General features: G+C 38.8%; 3 protein-coding genes across 4 annotated transcripts in view; all 3 read right to left on the bottom strand.

Annotated features, from left to right (window-relative positions):
- The window catches only part of LOC126498314 (glycine N-acyltransferase-like protein Keg1), a 73,978-nt gene that overhangs the window by 47,549 nt on the left and 8,650 nt on the right, over window positions 1-17,779 (bottom strand). The gene's annotated exons all lie outside the window — the stretch shown is intronic.
- LOC126498315 (glycine N-acyltransferase-like protein Keg1) overlaps window positions 1-17,779 on the bottom strand; it is a 111,800-nt gene that overhangs the window by 85,434 nt on the left and 8,587 nt on the right. The gene's annotated exons all lie outside the window — the stretch shown is intronic.
- The window catches only part of LOC126498313 (glycine N-acyltransferase-like protein Keg1), a 15,735-nt gene continuing 8,683 nt past the window's right edge, over window positions 10,728-17,779 (bottom strand). The window contains exons 4-6 of the mRNA XM_050136837.1: window positions 16,747-16,873; window positions 14,409-14,580; window positions 10,728-12,051 (exon numbers count right to left, since the gene is read on the bottom strand). Of these exons, the coding sequence (XP_049992794.1) occupies window positions 11,649-12,051; window positions 14,409-14,580; window positions 16,747-16,873 (702 nt within the window). The 3' untranslated portion in view covers window positions 10,728-11,648. The remainder of the gene's footprint in view (window positions 12,052-14,408; window positions 14,581-16,746; window positions 16,874-17,779) is intronic.

Raw genomic sequence — 17,779 nt, 5'->3', positions numbered from 1 at the left:
ATTAAATATTTGAGAGAAGGTGATGTTTCAGTTTACCCTCAGCAAAAGAAATCAGACATAAAATTATATTGTCAGCATTAAGGGTGCAGCCAGCAGGAATGCTAATGTACTGTAATCATATATATATATATATATTCATAATAGAAGGAAATTCCGATGTGTTGCTAATATGTGATTTGGAGTTCATGAAAATCAATTATATATCTCTCTCTTCCCTGAATTTAAATGAAGCTCTGGGAAATCTACTGACCTAAGCAGAACTTCTTCCTGTCAAAACATGGCCTCTAATGCCAACAAATAGAAGCCACAGAAATGTACATTCTTTCCAATAATGAAGAGGACAATCCAATTGATTACCCCTTTTTTCCAATCTAAGTGCTAACGAAGTCAGCCCTGCTTGGTATCCAAGATCAAAGGGGAGCAGGTGCATTCAGGGTGGTATGACCACCATGCCAGTTCTTTCCTCAATAACGGATGTTACGAAATGGATTGCTACAAATCTTAACAAAATTATCAAGTCTGGTGATTTGAATGAGATTGGCTCTCCGAGGCTAACATATTTGAATACTTGGTCCCCAGTTGGATAAAACTCTTTGGGAAAGATTAGGAGGTGTTTTCTTGTTGAAGTGGTGTGTCACTGGGGCAGGCTTTAAGGTTTCAAAAGCTTGAGTCCTTCCCAGTTAGTTCTCTGCCTACCTCCTACTTGCCAATCAGGATGTAAGCTCTCAGCTACTTCTCTAGCACCATGCCTGCCTGATTCCATGCTCTCTATCATGATACTCATGGATTCACCTTCTGAAACTCTTAAGTTTTGCATAGACTCTTTCTTCTGTAAGTTGTTTTGGTAGTGTTATTTTGTCATGGCAATGGAAAGGTAACTAAGGCAGTGCTAAAAGTGATTGCCATTGTAGCTTTATTTTTTCTTTTAAATTAAATTAGACATTTTATTCTAATTTCTATATCTAGTTATATGTCTATATAATTTTACCTTATATATTATTTGATAATTTCATATATATATTTAACGTATTCTGATCATATCCACTGCCCACCTTCTCTAGACTCGCCCTCAACGTGGCACTTCCAAACTTCTTTTCTTGTACCTGTGTGTGTCCCACTGAGGCCAATAAGTGCTGCCCTCAGATGTGCATGGGTGTGTAGCCATCCCCTTGGGTGTGGACAGCCTACCAGTGGCCAACTTCGAAGGAAAACTGACTCTCCCTCCCCAAGCAATTGCCAGTAGCTCCTCAGCAAGAACGGGACTTCATGAACCCTTGCCGTGTTCATGCTGAGATTTCAACGGCTTGATCTTGTGCGTGTCTTTTGCAGGTAATCACAGCTGTTGTGAGTTTATGTGTGCAGCAGCCACCTCACATCCAGAAGAAAGCATTTCATAGCTCTCCTCCCCATCCTCTAGTTCTTACATTCTCTCTGTTTCTGAAAATTTTATTTAAATTAAATATTCTATTTAATATAAGAATTTCTATAATTTATTATAAGTTAATATAATAATTTCTACATTTATTAATCAATAACTGAATATTAGCTGTGGAAAATTATATATGTGAGAAGTAAAACAATATAGAACTATAAGAGCCATTATATTACTTTATTTTGATTCATTCATTATTTAGTGTATTCAGTAATTATCTCCTTCCAGTTCTTATGGAGGAAATCTAGTGGGTACAGTGGGGAACAGTGGTGCTGAGTTACAGTTTTAGTCATTTCTAGTTAATATTTCTGCTTTTTATCTACTCTGAAAACAGGGATTCATGATGAAAAATCTCATTAGCATCCCCTGTGTGGATGATCACTGAAACACAAGGACGTACCCAGGAAGGTAAGAAGGATAAATTCATTTCTTGCAGACTCCACTTTAAGACCCCTTCTTTGGAGAGATAGTCTTCCAGATCATTTTCTCATTTTCGTGTGATGTAGCTGCCAATGTCTTGACATAACACTTTCCCAAAGGTTGAGTTGTAGTAGAAGATCTGCAGTACTTACTAAGAGCTGTATGCTAAAGTCAGGAGGAGTTTATCCCAAGAAGCATCCACTCCTGCTAGAGGACTTGGCTACTGCTGCTGCCCTCTTCTGGCTGAGCAGAGTCTGTGAAGATCAGCCCATTCTTTTGAACTATCTTTCATCCTTTTGCAATTTTTGAAAAATTCTCACTCTCTGTTGGACTTATGTAAATGGTCATTCTCTTCTCTACAAATTAATATTCTTTATTTATGTATTTTAAAACTGTGTTATACATGCATAGTGGCCCGTGTTTTAATCCCAGTGCTTGAGAGGCAGAAACAGGTGCATCTTTCAGAGCTCAAAGTCAACACAGTGAGACCATGTCTCAAAATAACAACAAAAAAAACCCCTTCATTTTAACCTATGAAACACTTGTCACTGAAAGTGCTTTTGAATATTTGAAGTTTCAAAGAGTTATATTACAATAAATCTCTGAATTATGAACCTTCTAATTTATTCATAAACATTTTCTAAGTTTTTAATTTAATTTATGTAGTAGTGGAGTTGGCCCTCAAGACTATATGGATGGTGCCCAAGTGACCCAAACCTCCGGTCCAAATCATTAACCAATAAAAGTAATACATAGACAGAAGGACCTCCAACACCATTTCCTAATTCTGTTTAAATAAAAAGGAAGACAAACTTTAACACAGAAAAATTACATATAACAATACAGGTAGCAAGCAAGAATTAGAGTTACAATATTTATATCTACTTTATCTTTTATTATACCTAAAGAAAACCATAACTATCCATTTTTCTGCTCCATCAAAGACTCCAGAAGGATATAATATTACCTAAGTAAACAGGAAGTGCATTGTAAACAACTTATAAAATTCTAGAATAGACAGAAACCTCTTGCTGCCTGGACAGTCACCCAAAGTTCTTCTGTAACTTTGGGGCCTCCATCTTCATTCCACAGGCCCTTAGTATCCAGTAGACTTTTTCATGAAGCAGGAAATTCCAAAGACAGTTTCACCTATGTTGGCAGCTTTTCAATCATTTTCTTTTGTGTCCTGCAGAATGTCTGGCAAACTCTTTCATGTGGTAAGAACCCTGAAGGACAATCTCACCTTTAGGCAAGTTCAACAGGCATTTTTTTTTTTGTGGATCTTGTATGTCCAGTTCATCTAGCAGTCCAGGAAGGAGCAGTTTCTTTTTCAAATGGCTAACCAACTTTATAAAAAGCATTTTTGATGCCCATCTTCTTCTTGAAATAATTGATGCTGCCAGAAGTAGACGCGTCTCATTGTCATGAAAAGTTCTAAGGTCTTAAACATTTTAAATACCATATTCTGTAGTATTTGAAAGGTTTGAATATTATCTATCCATCTGAGATACATCTCTGTACATATACAAAATCTAACATGAATACAAGCTTGACTATTATTGATGATTATCTATTAACCTATATAATATATTATATTTTTAAATGAGCTGCACAAATACAATACCTTAACAAAGATCATATATATGTATGTATGTATATATATATATAAACCTAAAATTTATATCAATAAACCAAGGTCTAAACCAATGCAAATTTCTATGGAATATTTCCCTTTAAATGTAAAGAAACATTTACAAACAATATTTGAATGTATGGGTATAGTTTTCTAGACTGTTTCCTGCTGATTGTGGGTGCTGTTAATCAGGTCTTTCATGGTATATCCTGTGTGCTAGGTTCATCTCAGTCAGCAGTTTGGTGAAGTCATCTTTTGGGAGCGTTCATAGTAATTTTTCAGGGGGTCTTAATCCATCAAACCACATTAGTCTGAAATCAATCCACAGGTTCTCATCCTCCATGGAAACAAAAGAAGAACCTCTTTTCCAAAGTAACATATCCTTACACCCATGTTCTAAAATCAAGATACCTTTAAAATGCATATGCTGGTTTAGCTTAGCTGCCCATACATCACTCTGTACTTAGTCCATCCACAGTCAAAATTTAAAGAAAACCTAATAATATACATAATGCAGACTATCTGTGAATTTTCCATCTTTACATGGCTTATTATTCTTTATTTATTTAATCTATGACCATGTACACTGTCTCTTTAAAGACTTTATCTTTTAAAAAACCATGTACTTCTTTCTATAACTGTCTATATTCTTTTTCTTTTCTCTCCTAAGCCTACGTACATTTTTAATTCTTTACTGTCCAGGAGTGCTTCTTAAAATGCTATGTGCTTTTAAAAAACCTAAGCTGCATCATTACTAGGTGAAATACAGCACTGTCTACTTGACCCAACCCACCCAGCATAGTGGAGCTGATCACCACTTCTGAGAGCCATGTACAGTGCCCCATCTCTAGGCACAAAACTGGTCCATGTTGCCACCATGCAAGCTGTAGCATGTTGCTCACAAACCTCATTCAAATAAATGCTCAGTCTTCTGAAAGAGCCAGAAGTTATGCTTTCAGTGTGGCCCAGAAAGCCAGCATTTCAAAACAGCATGGGTTTTTTTCCAGCTACCACTGAGTCAGGAAAATCTCTCTTAAAGGAGCTGCACCATGCCACCAGCAAACATAAAGACTGTATTTTTGTGTCTATATTTCCTTTTCAAGCTCTCTGAGGTTTTAAAGTTGATTAAGTTGGCCACGTTGGTGCACTAATTTGTTATAGGAGGCTGCTTGTTTGTTCCCAGCTGCTTAAGACCCAAAATAATCACACAGAAACCATATTATTTAAATCATGGCTTGGTCCATTAGCTCTAAGTTCTTATTGGTGAACTTTTACATCTCAATTTAACCCAGTTCTATTAATCTATGTATCACCATGTGGCTGTGGCTTACTGAGTAAAGTTCTGTCTGGCTCCAGCAGGGCTACATGGCTTCTCTCTGACTCTGCCTCCTTTCTTCCAGCTTTCAGCCTAGCTTTTCTGCCTAACTAAGTTCTATCTTAATAAAGGCCAAAACAGTTTATTTACTCACCAACCAATAAAAGCAACACCTAGACAGAAGGACCTCCCCATACCAGTGGGGTAAAGGAAACACTCCTGCTTTGCTGGTGGGAGTGCAAGCTATACAACCTCTTTGGATATCAGTATGGTGATTTCACAGAAAATTAAGAAACAAACTTTGTCAAGACGCAGCAATATCACTTTTGGGTATATATCCAAAGGATGCTCAATTGTGCCACAAGGACATGTACTCAACTATGTTCATAGCAGCATTGCTTGTCATAGCCAGAAACTGGAAACAACCTAAATGCAACCTTGACCAAAGAATGAATAAGGAAAATGTGGTATATTTACACAATAGAGTACTGCACAGCAGAAAAAAATAATGACATCTTAAAATTTTCAGGCAAATGGATGGAGCTAGAAAACATCATTTTGACGGGGTAACCCAGACCCAGAAAGGCAATTATCATACATACTCACTTATAAGTGGGTTTCAAACATAAAACAAAGAAAACCAGTCTAAAATTCACAATCCCAGAGAACCTAGACAACAATGAGAACCCTAAGAGAGACACACATGGATCTACTCTACATGAAAATAGAAAAAGACAAGATCTGAGGAAATTAGGGGCATGGGGACCACGGGGGATGGTTGAAGGTGGCCCACATCTTTGATTACAGAACTCGGGAGGTAGAGTCAGCGAGATCTCTGTTAGTTTAAGGCAATCCTGGGCTACACAAGTTTGAATCTGTCTAAGAGAAACAAAGCTCATACGAAGGTGATCCCACCACTTGGGATTACACACCTTTAATCTCAGCACTAGAGAGGTCGGATAGGAGTGATATGTTGGGGTAGAGTGAGGAATCTAAAGCAGGAGACAGTAATAGAGCAGTCTGAGATTTGGTGGGGACACTTGTAGTCTGAGGATCAACCCTGCGGTCAAGGATGAAGTCTCAGGAGAGAGTCTAAAAACAGGATCACCCCTTTGGTTTGAGAATTGGTAGAAGCAAAAGAATTCTCTAGTAGCTGGTTGCTCTGCCTCTCTGATCTTTAGCATTAACCCCTATATCTGACTCTGAATTTTAATTATTAATAGCAACTAGAATCCATGCTACTGCTCTCAGATTTAACTAGTAATATATGATGAGATAACTGATTCAGACTTTTAACTTTATGCTATTTCTAGATATTAACACAAGTTTGTAAGAGTCTCAGCTGGTGCAATCCTTATAAACTTGTGGAAGTTTCTCATGTATCGGGCTTCTACCCAACCCTGTAAATTCCCTCTTTTCAGTCATCCCAGTACTCTCCCACCGCCCACTCCCAACCCTATCCCACAAGTTCCCATGTTTGCCAGCCCCCCAGTCCACCCAGGAGATCTCTTCTATTTCCCTTCCCAAGGAGATCCATATGTTCACCCCTTGGGCCCTCCTTGCTATGTAGCTTTTCTGGGGTTGTGGACTGTAGCATGGTTATCCTTTACTTTACAGTATATCTATTTATAAGTGAATACATACCATGCTTGTATTTGTCTGGGTTACTTCCCTCAGAATGATTTTTTTTCTGCTTCCATCCATTTGCCTTAGTGTCATTGTTTTTGACAGCCAAGGAATACTCCATTGTATAAAATCACCATATTTTCTTTATCCATTCTTCAGTTGAGGAGCATTGAGGTTGTTTCCAGTTTCTGGCTACAAATAAAACTGCTACTATGATCAGGTGTCCTTGTGGTATGACTGAGTATCTCTTGGGTATATGCCAAAAAGTGATCTAGTTGGGTCTTGAGGTAGATATATTGCCTATATTCTGAGGAATACTGTATTGATTTCCAAAGACTCCTGGAAGCAGTGGATGCATAGCCTGAACTGTCTATCCCCTGTAATCAGATTGGTGACAACCCCAGGTGTCACCAGAGAGTCTTCATCTAGTGACTGATAAAGGCAGATTCTGGGACCCAAAGCCAAACATTGGAAACTCACACATTCTGAACCAACAATAAGGGTGCCTACACAGGACTTATCAAGGCCCTTTACATATATGAGAAAGTTGTGTAACTCGGTCAATTTGTGGGACTCTGGTTATGGGAGCAGGGGCTATCCCCAGTGCTTTGACTGGCGCTTGAGAACATATTACTCATGCTGGATTGCCTTGCCCAAACTGAATATAGGGAGAAGTGCTTGGTCTTATGGCATCTTGATAGGCCATGCTTTGCTGACATACAGGAGAGGTCTGTCCTTTATGAGCAAATGCAGAGCAGGAGTGGATGAGGGGTGTGGAAGGGAGGAAGGGGGAGAGAGTGAGAGGAGAAGAGGGATGAGAGGTTGTGGTCAGGATGTAAAATAAATTAATTAATTAACCAAGAAGTCTGGAAGATCTTCTGTATTTTTATTATGTTTAATTTGAATTGTATTTCTTTTTTTAATTTTTTAATATAATTTTTATTGAAAAAAAATTTCTGCCTCCTCCCCGCCTCCCATTTCCCTCCCCATCTTCCTTTTCCTTCCCCCTCATCCCTCTCCTCTCCCCCTCCCTCTCCAGTCTGAAGGGCAGTCAGGGTTCCCTGCACTGTGGAAAGTCCAAAGTCCTCCCCGCTCCATCCTGGTCTAGGAAGGTGAACATCCAAACTGGCTAGGCTCCCACAAAGCCAGGACATGAAGTAGGATCAAAACCCAGTGCCATTGTCCTTGGCTTCTCAGCAGCCCTCATTGTCCGCCATATTCAGAGAGTCCGGTTTTATCCCATGCTTTTTCAGTCGCAGTCCAGTTGGCCTTGGTGAGCTCACAATAGATCAGCCCCACTGTCTCCGTGGGTGGGTGCACCCCTCGTGGTCCTGACTTCTTTGCTCATATTTTCCCTCCTTCTGCTCCTCCTTGGGACATTGGGAGCTCAGTCCGGTGCTCCAGTGTGGGTCTCTGTCTCTATCTCCATCCATCTCCAGATGAAGGTTCTATGGTGATATGCAAGATATTCATCAGTATGGCTATAGGATAGGGTCATTTCAGGTTCTCTGTCCTCAGCTGCCCCAGGAACTAACTGGGGACATCGCCCTGGGCACCTGGGAGCACCAAATCTCTTGCCAACCCTAAGATGGCTCCCTTAATTAAGATGTGTGCTTCCCTGCTCCCCTATCCGACCTTCCTTTATCCCAAACATCCCGTTTCCCAAGTTCCCCCCAACCTCCCCTTCTCACTTTTCTCTCCCCATCTCCCCTTACCTCCCTCCCCCCCCCCCCCCAAGATCCCATTTTTTGCCCGGCAATCTTGTCTACTTCCCATAATCAGGAGGATAGCTATATGTTTTTCTTTGGGATCACCTTCTTATTTAGCTTCTTTAGGAGATCAAATTATAGACTCACTGACCTTTATTTATCTCTAGAAACCAATTATGAGTGAGTACATCCCAAGTTCATCTTTTTGGGTCTGGGTTACCTCACTCAGGATAGTGTGTTCTATTTCCATCCATTTGCATGCAAAATTCGAGAAGTCATTGTTTTTTACCGCTGAGTAGTATTCTAATGTGTATATATTCCACACTTTCTTCATCCATTCTTCCATTGAAGGACATCTAGGTTGTTTCCAGGTTCTGGCTATTACAAATAATGCTGCTATGAACATAGTTGAACAAATGCCCCTGTCATATGATCGGGCCTCTCTTGGGTATATTCCCAAGAGTGGCATTGCTGGGTCCAGGGGTAGGTTGATCCCGAATTTCCTGAGAAACCGCCACACTGCTTTCCAAAGTGGTTGCACAAGTTTGCATTCCCACCAGCAATGGATGAGGGTACCCCTTTCTCCACAACCTCTCCAGCAAAGGATATCATTGGTGTTTTTGATTTTAGCCATTCTGACAGGTGTAAGATGATATCTCAAAGTTGTTTTGATTTGCATTTCCCTGATCGCTAAGGAGGTTGAGCATATCCTTAAGTGTCTTTTAGCCATTTGAATTTCATCTGTTGAGAATTCTCTGTTCAGGTCAGTGCCCCATTTTTTAATTGGGTTAATTAGCATTTTAACGTCTAGTTTCTTGAGTTCTTTATATATTTTGGAGATCAGACCTTTGTCTGTTGCGGGGGTGGTGAAGATCTTCTCCCAGTCAGTGGGTTGCCTTTTTGTCTTAGTGACAGTGTCCTTTGCTTTGCAGAAGCTTCTCAGTTTCAGTAGGTCCCATTTATTCAATGTTGCCCTTAATGTCTGTGCTGCTGGGGTTATACATAGGAAGCGATCGCCTGTGCCCATCTGTTGTAGGGTACTTCCCACTTTCTCTTCTATCAGGTTCAGTGTGTTCAGATTGATATTGAGGTCTTTGATCCATTTGGACTTGAGTTTTGTGCATGGTGATAGATATGGGTCTATTTTCATTCTTCTACAGGTTGACATCCCGTTTGTGCCAGCACCATTTGTTGAAGATGCTTTCTTTCTTCCTTTATCAAAAATGAGGTGTTCATAGGTTTGTGGGTTAAAATCTGGATCTTCTATACGATTCCATTGGTCAACTTCTCTGTTTTTATGCCAATACCAAGCTGTTTTCAATACTGAAGCTATGTAATAGAGTTTGAAGTCAGGGATGGTAATGCCTCCTGAAGTTCCTTTATTGTATAAGATTGTTTTGGATATCCTGGGTTTTTTGTTTTTCCATATAAAGTTGATTATTGTCCTCTCGATATCTGTGAAGAATTTTGATGGGACCTTGATGGGGATTGAATTGTATTTCTTTAAGCTTCATAGTATGTGTGTGTTCATGCGCCTGTGTGTGTGTGTGTGTGTGTGTGTGTGTGTGTGTGTGTGTGTGTGTGTACAATGTCATTCAGGTGCCTGCAGAAGACAGAAGAGGGCATAAGAGCCCATGTAGTTGAAGTTGCAAATGGTTGTAAGTCATCATCTGAATTATAGTAATCAAACAGGGGTCCTCTGAAAGATCAGTCAGTGCTCTTCATGGCTGAACTAACTTTCCAGCCCTTATATTTGAATTTTAGAATTTGCTATTATGGATGATTCTGTTGCCAAGAGAGATCTTTAAAAATTAAAGTGAAAATAAAATTCAAAAATACAGTTTGGTATATGTTTCAACATTTAAGAAATTAAGATTGTAAATAGATGTAAATACGCATACACACATATACATATATACATTATATATTTTATAGGTTCCTAAAAACATACCTGACTTCAAAATAGAATAATAAAGGTATATTATAGCCTTGTTTTAAAATGAACCCCTGGCAGTTTGACTTTAGATTGAAAAATAAAGTAAATATTCTATCATTTACAGGAAACATGAGGGGGAAAACAACTTAAACAACTGTTGGGAGCCACAGGACTGGCAGCAGAAGGATTTAAGTGCTGGAGGGAAGAACTCAGGGGCTGTCTGCTGCACGAGATTTAGACGGTTAATGCTGGCAACATACTCAGGAAAACTTACTTAAATTCAGCTAATAAAATTCAGACTCAGCGTTTATCCTCTCGACTAAAGAGATGGTCTTTCTACAGTCCGATATCTCCCTCCCTCTTTTTTCTCCCGTTCCCTTAGCCCTCCAGTTTTGCTTCTCTTCTCCTTCCTCGCCATCCCCTTTTCTCTCTCTCCTATGTAAAGACATCCACTTTCCTGGTTTGAGTGCTGTTGTTTCCTCCTCTCCCTACAGTGCTCTCCCTTCTAACATTTAAGCTTCCATAAATAAAGAATAGTTTTATTAAATATGAACACTAGAATGAAGAAACAAAGCTCAACCTTTAGAACAATATTAATTTCTTCTTCCTGGTGTGGGGACAAATGGTGAAAGTCATTGTAAATTACAAAACTAGTGTCTTTTCTTAAAATTACATTTTTTATTTGTGATTATACATGTCACAGAACACCTGTGGAGGCTAGAGGATAACTTGATGGAATTGGTTTTCTTCTTCCAGGTAATGGCTTGTTTGCAAGCATCTGTACTTGATGATCCCTGGTTTATTTCTTTATAATTCTACAATTTCACCACACACATTGTGCATCTATGTATGTATGTGTAGTAGTTTTTACATACTAACAATATAACATCTCGGAAGTGACCTGATAGAAAATGATTTTGAATAGGTATTTATAGACGACAAGCTACACCTCCAGTCAACTAAAGAAAAACAACAAACAGAAAGCCAGAGGTGGTATGAATGTCTGGGGTGTGGCAGGTTACAAAACAAATCTACTTGCTAATGTACATGGATGAGAAGCTGTGAAAGCAAAGTAGAAAAGAAAATTATTCAGTTAAATGTATTAGAACAGTGTTCTCAACCTTCAGATTGCAAAACCTTTGGGGTTTGAATGACCCTTTTCATGAGTTGCCTAAGACCATCAGAAAACTCAGATATATATTTTATGATTCATAACAGTAGCAAAATTACAGTTATAAAGTAGCAATAAAAATAATTTTATGATTACGGTTCACCACAGCATGAGGAACTGTATTAAAGGGTATCAGAATTAAAAAGTTTGAGAACCACTGTGTTAGAGGCATCCTGAGAATGTGGGGCCTATGACAGACTTGGAGCAGGAGACAGTGACCTTCTGCATGACAAGGAAATGGAGTTAAGTGCATGAGCAATGTGAGGGCAGAGAAAAGGTGTGTGCGGTTCATGATATACCCCTGCTCTAGAACCACATGCCCACCTAATGACAATTTAGTACTTCTCTCTATTCACTCAGCTGTTTCTCCATCTACAAGGACTGTACCCTCAACACTCTTTTTAACTCATAGAGGCTCATAATTCCATTGGTTCCAAGTACAGGGCATGGGGACATGAGCCAGCCTGGCAACCATTCTCTGTACAGTGAAGTTAGCTTTATCCACATGTGCATACATGGGGAAGCCAAGATCATTTATAGTCTGAATCTGGTGGAAGGCAACATGGTAAATGAGACCCTGGTTCCGGTACTGAGGCAAGGTGCCTCCCATTCTCAATTCTCCAGTGTGGTCCATCAGGCCCCAGGACACGGGAATCCCCTCAGGTCCCATAATACAGGAGCTGGGGAAGGTGTGGATACAGCGCTCAATGAACTTCTGACTTTTCTCATTGCCACCAAAATGCCAGATGCTATTCACCAACGCAGCATGTGTAACATCAAGGGAGGTGAATTTGAACAATTCTTGATTACTGTTGGAAACAAGAGGAAAGAGCAGCTGTTAGTCACATAGATTATGAATAATTTTATTTATTTTCCCCTAAATTGCCCCAAGAGGCAAAAAGTAGAATCACTAAGACTGTGTGCTCTGTAGCCAGACTGGATGAGCATTTATCAACACTGGGTGCATGAAGTGTTGATTAATTGTTCTTCACCTTTTGAGTTTCCCCATCTAGTGAGTAAGGCTAATAAGCAACTTGCAATGGTGTGGGAGGCTTCCGGAGTCAATTTGGGATGAGCTCTGGAGATGGAGCTAGACATTCTTCAACTCTGGCCCACTCATCCACAGGCTAAGCAAACTATTCCACCACTAGATTCTGCTTTCTGTCAAGAGATTGGGCTAACTGTTAGCTCACAGTAGAACAAAAGTTCCTAGTAGCTTCTAGATAGGACTGTTCTCCAGGTTTCCATGTAGTATACAGGAGAACAGGGTACTTCCAGGAGGGAACTTCCACAAAGGTCTTTAGATTGAGCATCCTCAAGTCACATACTCGCTGCAGGCCTCTGGTTCTTTTCAGCATTACGTTAAACATAAATGGAGACAATGTAAAATGTGTTCAAAATAGTTTTATTAGGATTCAGTTGTTGCATGAAGAGAATTCACTGAACACATATTGGTTTGAAACCCACTGTGTGACAGCTCCTGATGATTCTAAGTCTTGCTGGGTTTTCATTATTGGTAGAGGATAAATCAAATATCAAATCTGTAGAATAAATTAACTAGTTTCAAATACTCATGAGTGATATGTATCCTGCACAATGGTGACTTTTATTGAACTGCTTTACCCAGGACTCTGATGAAGTAACTTGTGAACTGATATGGATAACAAAGTAAGTAATTAGTGTTCAGACACATCTGCATAGGAGAGAAGTTTTAGACAGAGGAGAGCTGATTTTGGAGACCTGAGCTCATGAAGGTCAAGTAGAATTGCATTAAAGCTATGGCATAGCATCAGTACCTTCTGCATTTAGCTCCAACACTAGAAACAATATGAAATCATTTCCATAAATGCTTCATGTCACCTAACCAATATTACAGTGTTAATTGACTTTCTGAGAGAGAGAAGGAAAAAGCAAGAGAGTGAGCTAGTGAGTGAGCAAATAAAGAGAGATAGAGAATTTGAATGAGGCTCCTTTTCCTCTAAATCTAACCAAAATAATTAACATGAAGTAAACTGATGTGAACCAATCTGTCAAATTCTAATGTGTGCCTTCCTTTTCTATTTTATGTGGGGAATAACACTGAAATGACAAAAGTTTGCTTGTGTTATTTTAGCTTAGCTCAGTCTATAAAATCAACCTCTTTCTCTTTAGGCTACATCCATGAGAACACTAGTTTGAAAGAATGGCTCAACCTTTGACTTTAGACTCATGTCTAAAAGACAGGTTATGTTTTAAAAATAAAGTTGTAGTATTTTTAAAAATGGCTGGAAGTTTTGAAGGGAAGAAACAAGATAAGGCCTGAGAAGTTGATAAAAATCTCCTGTTAGAGGGATGAGAAGTTCAGAAAGATTAGAAAGCATGTCAGAAAGCTTTCAATTCTTGTTAGCAGGAGAGAGACGTGATCCTTATTTAAATTTTATTGTAATTAGAAAGCTACTCTGCAGAATATGGTTGGATAGGTACCAGGGCAAAAGCTAGCAGAGGTAGTGGGGGCACGGCTAGTTAAAAGGTAACCTACATTCAGCTTGTATAGGCAAATAAAATTTTTAATTGCATGCATGTATATGTATGTGTATATTATGGGTGTTACATGTTCATGTATGAAAATCAGAATACTAATTTTGGGTGTTGGTTATCTTCCTCATCATGTAGGCCCCAGGGATTGAATTCAGGTTGGCTACTTCTTAGCAAACACCTTTAGCTGCTGAGACTTCTTGATAGTTCTTTATGCAGATAAAATGGTTTAAAAAAGGATTTTTGAACATCAAGTCTAATACTTTTAATATAAGCTTATTTAAGTTATTCTGTGGGTCCCAAATCTATTGATAAGTGTCATCACAACAAATAAAAGAGAAAAAGACACAGAGGACGAAGAAGGTCATATGAAAGTGAGTTTAGTGAGTGGAGCATTGCTGCCCAAGGCCAAGGTACTCCTGGAATGACAATGTGTGTGGGAAAAGAACATAAGGAATTCTATCCTGTGGATTCCAATGCAGCACGGCCTTGGTCAGATCTTGATTTCTACCTTCTAGACTCCAAAACAATGTGCTTTGATTTTATCCCTATCCTTTAAGGTGGCCTTCTAACGATCACTTCAGAAATCTAACACAGGAGGCATGTCATTAGTAAGACAGTGATTGGTGCAGAACAGCTTTGAAACACTTACATGGGCCTGGTATTGTCACTGCTGCGTACTAAGTTATTCCCATCCACCAAGGAAGGAGCCAATTTCTTTGCTGTTTCAAGTATCATATAGAGAATGCACTGTGTATGTTTGACCTTGCCTGAATTAATGGCTCCAAGAGTTTCTATCACTTTGTCCAGGCTTGACTGTGAACCTTGATGGGGAGACAGGGCAGCAAATGATATACCATTATTCATCTTAACATTTGGGAAAGGCTATTCAGTGGTATCAAAGGAGATATGAACATAGAATCATCAAGTCTTATGTTAAATCATGACCAGCTTCATATGATAAAGTTTATATCCCTCTCTTTTTCTAAATTTAAGTTTTGGATGGTATCACAAACCTTAAATACTTAAGAGTACAGTTTTATTCAGGAGTTTTGAAACTAGAGAGAAACATGGTGCCAGGGAAGCTCCCAGAAAAACACAAGGATGACCCCAGCTAAGACCCCCAGCAAGAGTGCAATTGATGCCTGAACTAGGCTTCCCCTGTAATCAGACTGGTGACTTCCCTCGTAGTCATCATAGAGACTTCATCCAGTAACTGATGGAAACAAATGCAGAGGTCCAAAGCCAAGATCCAGTAGCCCAGCTGGAGAAGGATGAGGGATTATATGAGCAAGGAGCTTCAAGATCATGATGGGAAACCACAGAAACAAGTTACCTGAGTTTGTGGGTGCTCAGGACTTCGAAAAGGCAGTTAGACCGCCTGCATTAAACTGACCTCAGCGTTCTGCATCTGGGTGAGAGATGTGTAGCTTGGTCTGTTTGTGGGCCCATAGCTGTGGGGCCAGAACCTGTCCCTGATGTATGAGCTGGCTCTTTGGAACCTATTCTCTATGGTGGGATGCCTTACCCATCCAAGATGCAGTGGGGAGGATCTTGGTCCTGCTTCAATTTGATATGCCCTGCTTTGTTGATTCCCATGGGAGGACTTACCCCTTCTGAATGAATACTGAGAAGAAGTGGATTGTTGGTGTTGTAGAAGGAATATAGGGGAGGGAATGAGAAGAGAGGAGGAAGGGGAAACGGGTTGGTAGGGTAAATTTAAAAAAAAAAAGTACACTTATGCTACCAAACAAGGTGAGTTAGCAATATGGTTACTGAAATTAAAGGGACATTTCTATGTACACAATCCATTAAATTGTCAGTATAAGGTTCTCAGTACCTATCTATTGCACTAATATGACTCCCTTAACCCTTAATTACTTCGCTTCAGTCATAAAACTTGCTTGGGTTTGTGGTAAGAATGTGATTTAGTAAACATAGTTCAAAGAGTGCACTGAAGTTTACTTTTACTTTCTGTTCCTGATCCTGTGATTTTTTTTCTTTTCACTCAATCCACTTCCATCCCTGAGGTTAAGAGTTGGCACAGTGTTATTATGAAATGCCAGACTTGGGATCACAGTGAGCAATTTCTATGAGCTCATCATTACCCTCCCGACAACTGACCTCATATGTGTGAATCCAGGTGAGACTAGCAGAGCTGCCTAGTGGAGGTCGATCCAAATTTCCTACCCATGCAATTGTAAGCTAAAATAATTGTTTTAATTGATATTGAAAAGTTGAGCTGGGCAGTGGTTGTGCATGCCTTTTATCCCAGCACTCGGTAGGCAAAGGCAGGAGAATCTCTGTGAGTTTGAGACCAGACTGGTGTACAAGAGCCAGTTCCAAGACAGGCTCCTGTATCTGAAAAAAAAAAAAAAGAAAAAAAGAAAAGAAAGAATAATAAGAATTTGAAATTCTCTAAAACTAGATAGAATATTACTGAGAAGTATAATTTAAATGTCTCATTTAGTCCTTAAGGACTCTATGTTTGGAATAGTATTATAATCATTTTTTTCTCACATATCTTTAGTCTCCAAAACAGAAATTACTCAGCCCTTCCCAAATAGCTCACAATTGGTTCAATCAGGATTCAATCTTAGACAATACCTCTTTAGAAGGCATAGTCTTAGTTACTAAAATATTCCTTTGAAAATGTGACAATATAATAAAACAGAGATGGCATGGGAGGTTACATTGCCCCCATGTTTATGTTCTTTAGTAAAATATGGGCATGTTAAAGAAGAAATATTAAGTCCTAAGGCAGTAAGAGACTACATTAAAATTTCCTTTGTACACTTTACATTCTACAGCCCTTGAGAGTTCCGCTTGCAGGTGGTAGATGCTGAGCCTAGAAACAGATAACAGCATGCTAATTGTCTATAACTTGCAAAAATGTGTGTGGGATATAAGGTGTTATTCAAGAGGAACAGTGACTTCCACCATGTGTACACAGGAGGTAACAACAGCCACATATACCATGGCTCTCTTACTTTGAATCTGTAGATGCTGTTTCCAGTTAATGACTTCTGATGAGCTGAGGAACTTCTGACAATTCTCAGGATCCTTAGAGTAGATTAGGTAAGTGTTGGTGTAGTGGTCCAGGTCATCGTCCATGTCCTGTTTTCAAAAATAATAAACCAAAATGTTTATGGATGGGTTGGTGTTTGGTTATATTGGTATTCAGTATTTAGTTACATTGTGAGAAATTAAAATTCTAAAAGTAATGGATCCTGTGGATTTATGTTGTAATTATTTACAGTACAAAAACAAGAAGAAAAGACTTGACTCAATTGAAAGTAAAATCAACCTGAAAAACATTACCCATAGTCAAGGGAAAGTAGAGTGCTATAAAATTCATTTAGAAGAATCAAAATAACAAAATAAAAGAAAAACATTTTGCTAAAAGAATACTCCTTGCTCTGGCCTATGAATACTCTGGTATTAAAGTCTATAGTGAAAACAGAATCAGAATATGACCCCACAAATAGGGAAGCATTGCTAATGCTAGTAAGGTAGGTAATCCTTCAAAAATAGCTTATTATTGTTTAGTAAATGACAACCTCATAAAGCCAGTAAATGAGCATATATATATATGTATATGTATATATATGTATATATACACACATAGAACAAGTTTACAAACTCAAAATGGGACTACTTAATTATCAAAGAATATATTGCAGAAATATTACTTCTACTAATATATAATCTGAATGCTTTTACTCCTCAAATTTTGCTGAAGTATTAACTAAAATGTTGTATACTGTATAATGACACAGCAGATCAAATTATTAATTTTCTTGTTCTGCCTTATTAAATATTTAAGTCATCGTCAACATTCATGTTGGCAAATTTTTCCACTTGGTATTGAGAATAAACTCTAATTCTCTCCCTGTAACATCAACCACCCTAACCATTCTTTTTTTCTACCTTCTTTTATTGTCTTTGCTATAGATAACTGATATAGAAAGCAGAGCAGCATCTCAATGGGAAGCTGATATCAGAATGAAAATTTATGATGGA

The sequence above is a fragment of the Alexandromys fortis genome, unplaced genomic scaffold, assembly GCF_014885135.2.
Source record: "Alexandromys fortis isolate MF-2015 unplaced genomic scaffold, M_Fortis_MF-2015_v1.1 scaffold_3, whole genome shotgun sequence".
In the NCBI taxonomy this organism is placed as follows: domain Eukaryota; kingdom Metazoa; phylum Chordata; class Mammalia; order Rodentia; family Cricetidae; genus Alexandromys; species Alexandromys fortis.
Note: the sequence above shows the minus strand (reverse complement) of the source record. Positions and strands in the feature narration are given on the sequence as shown.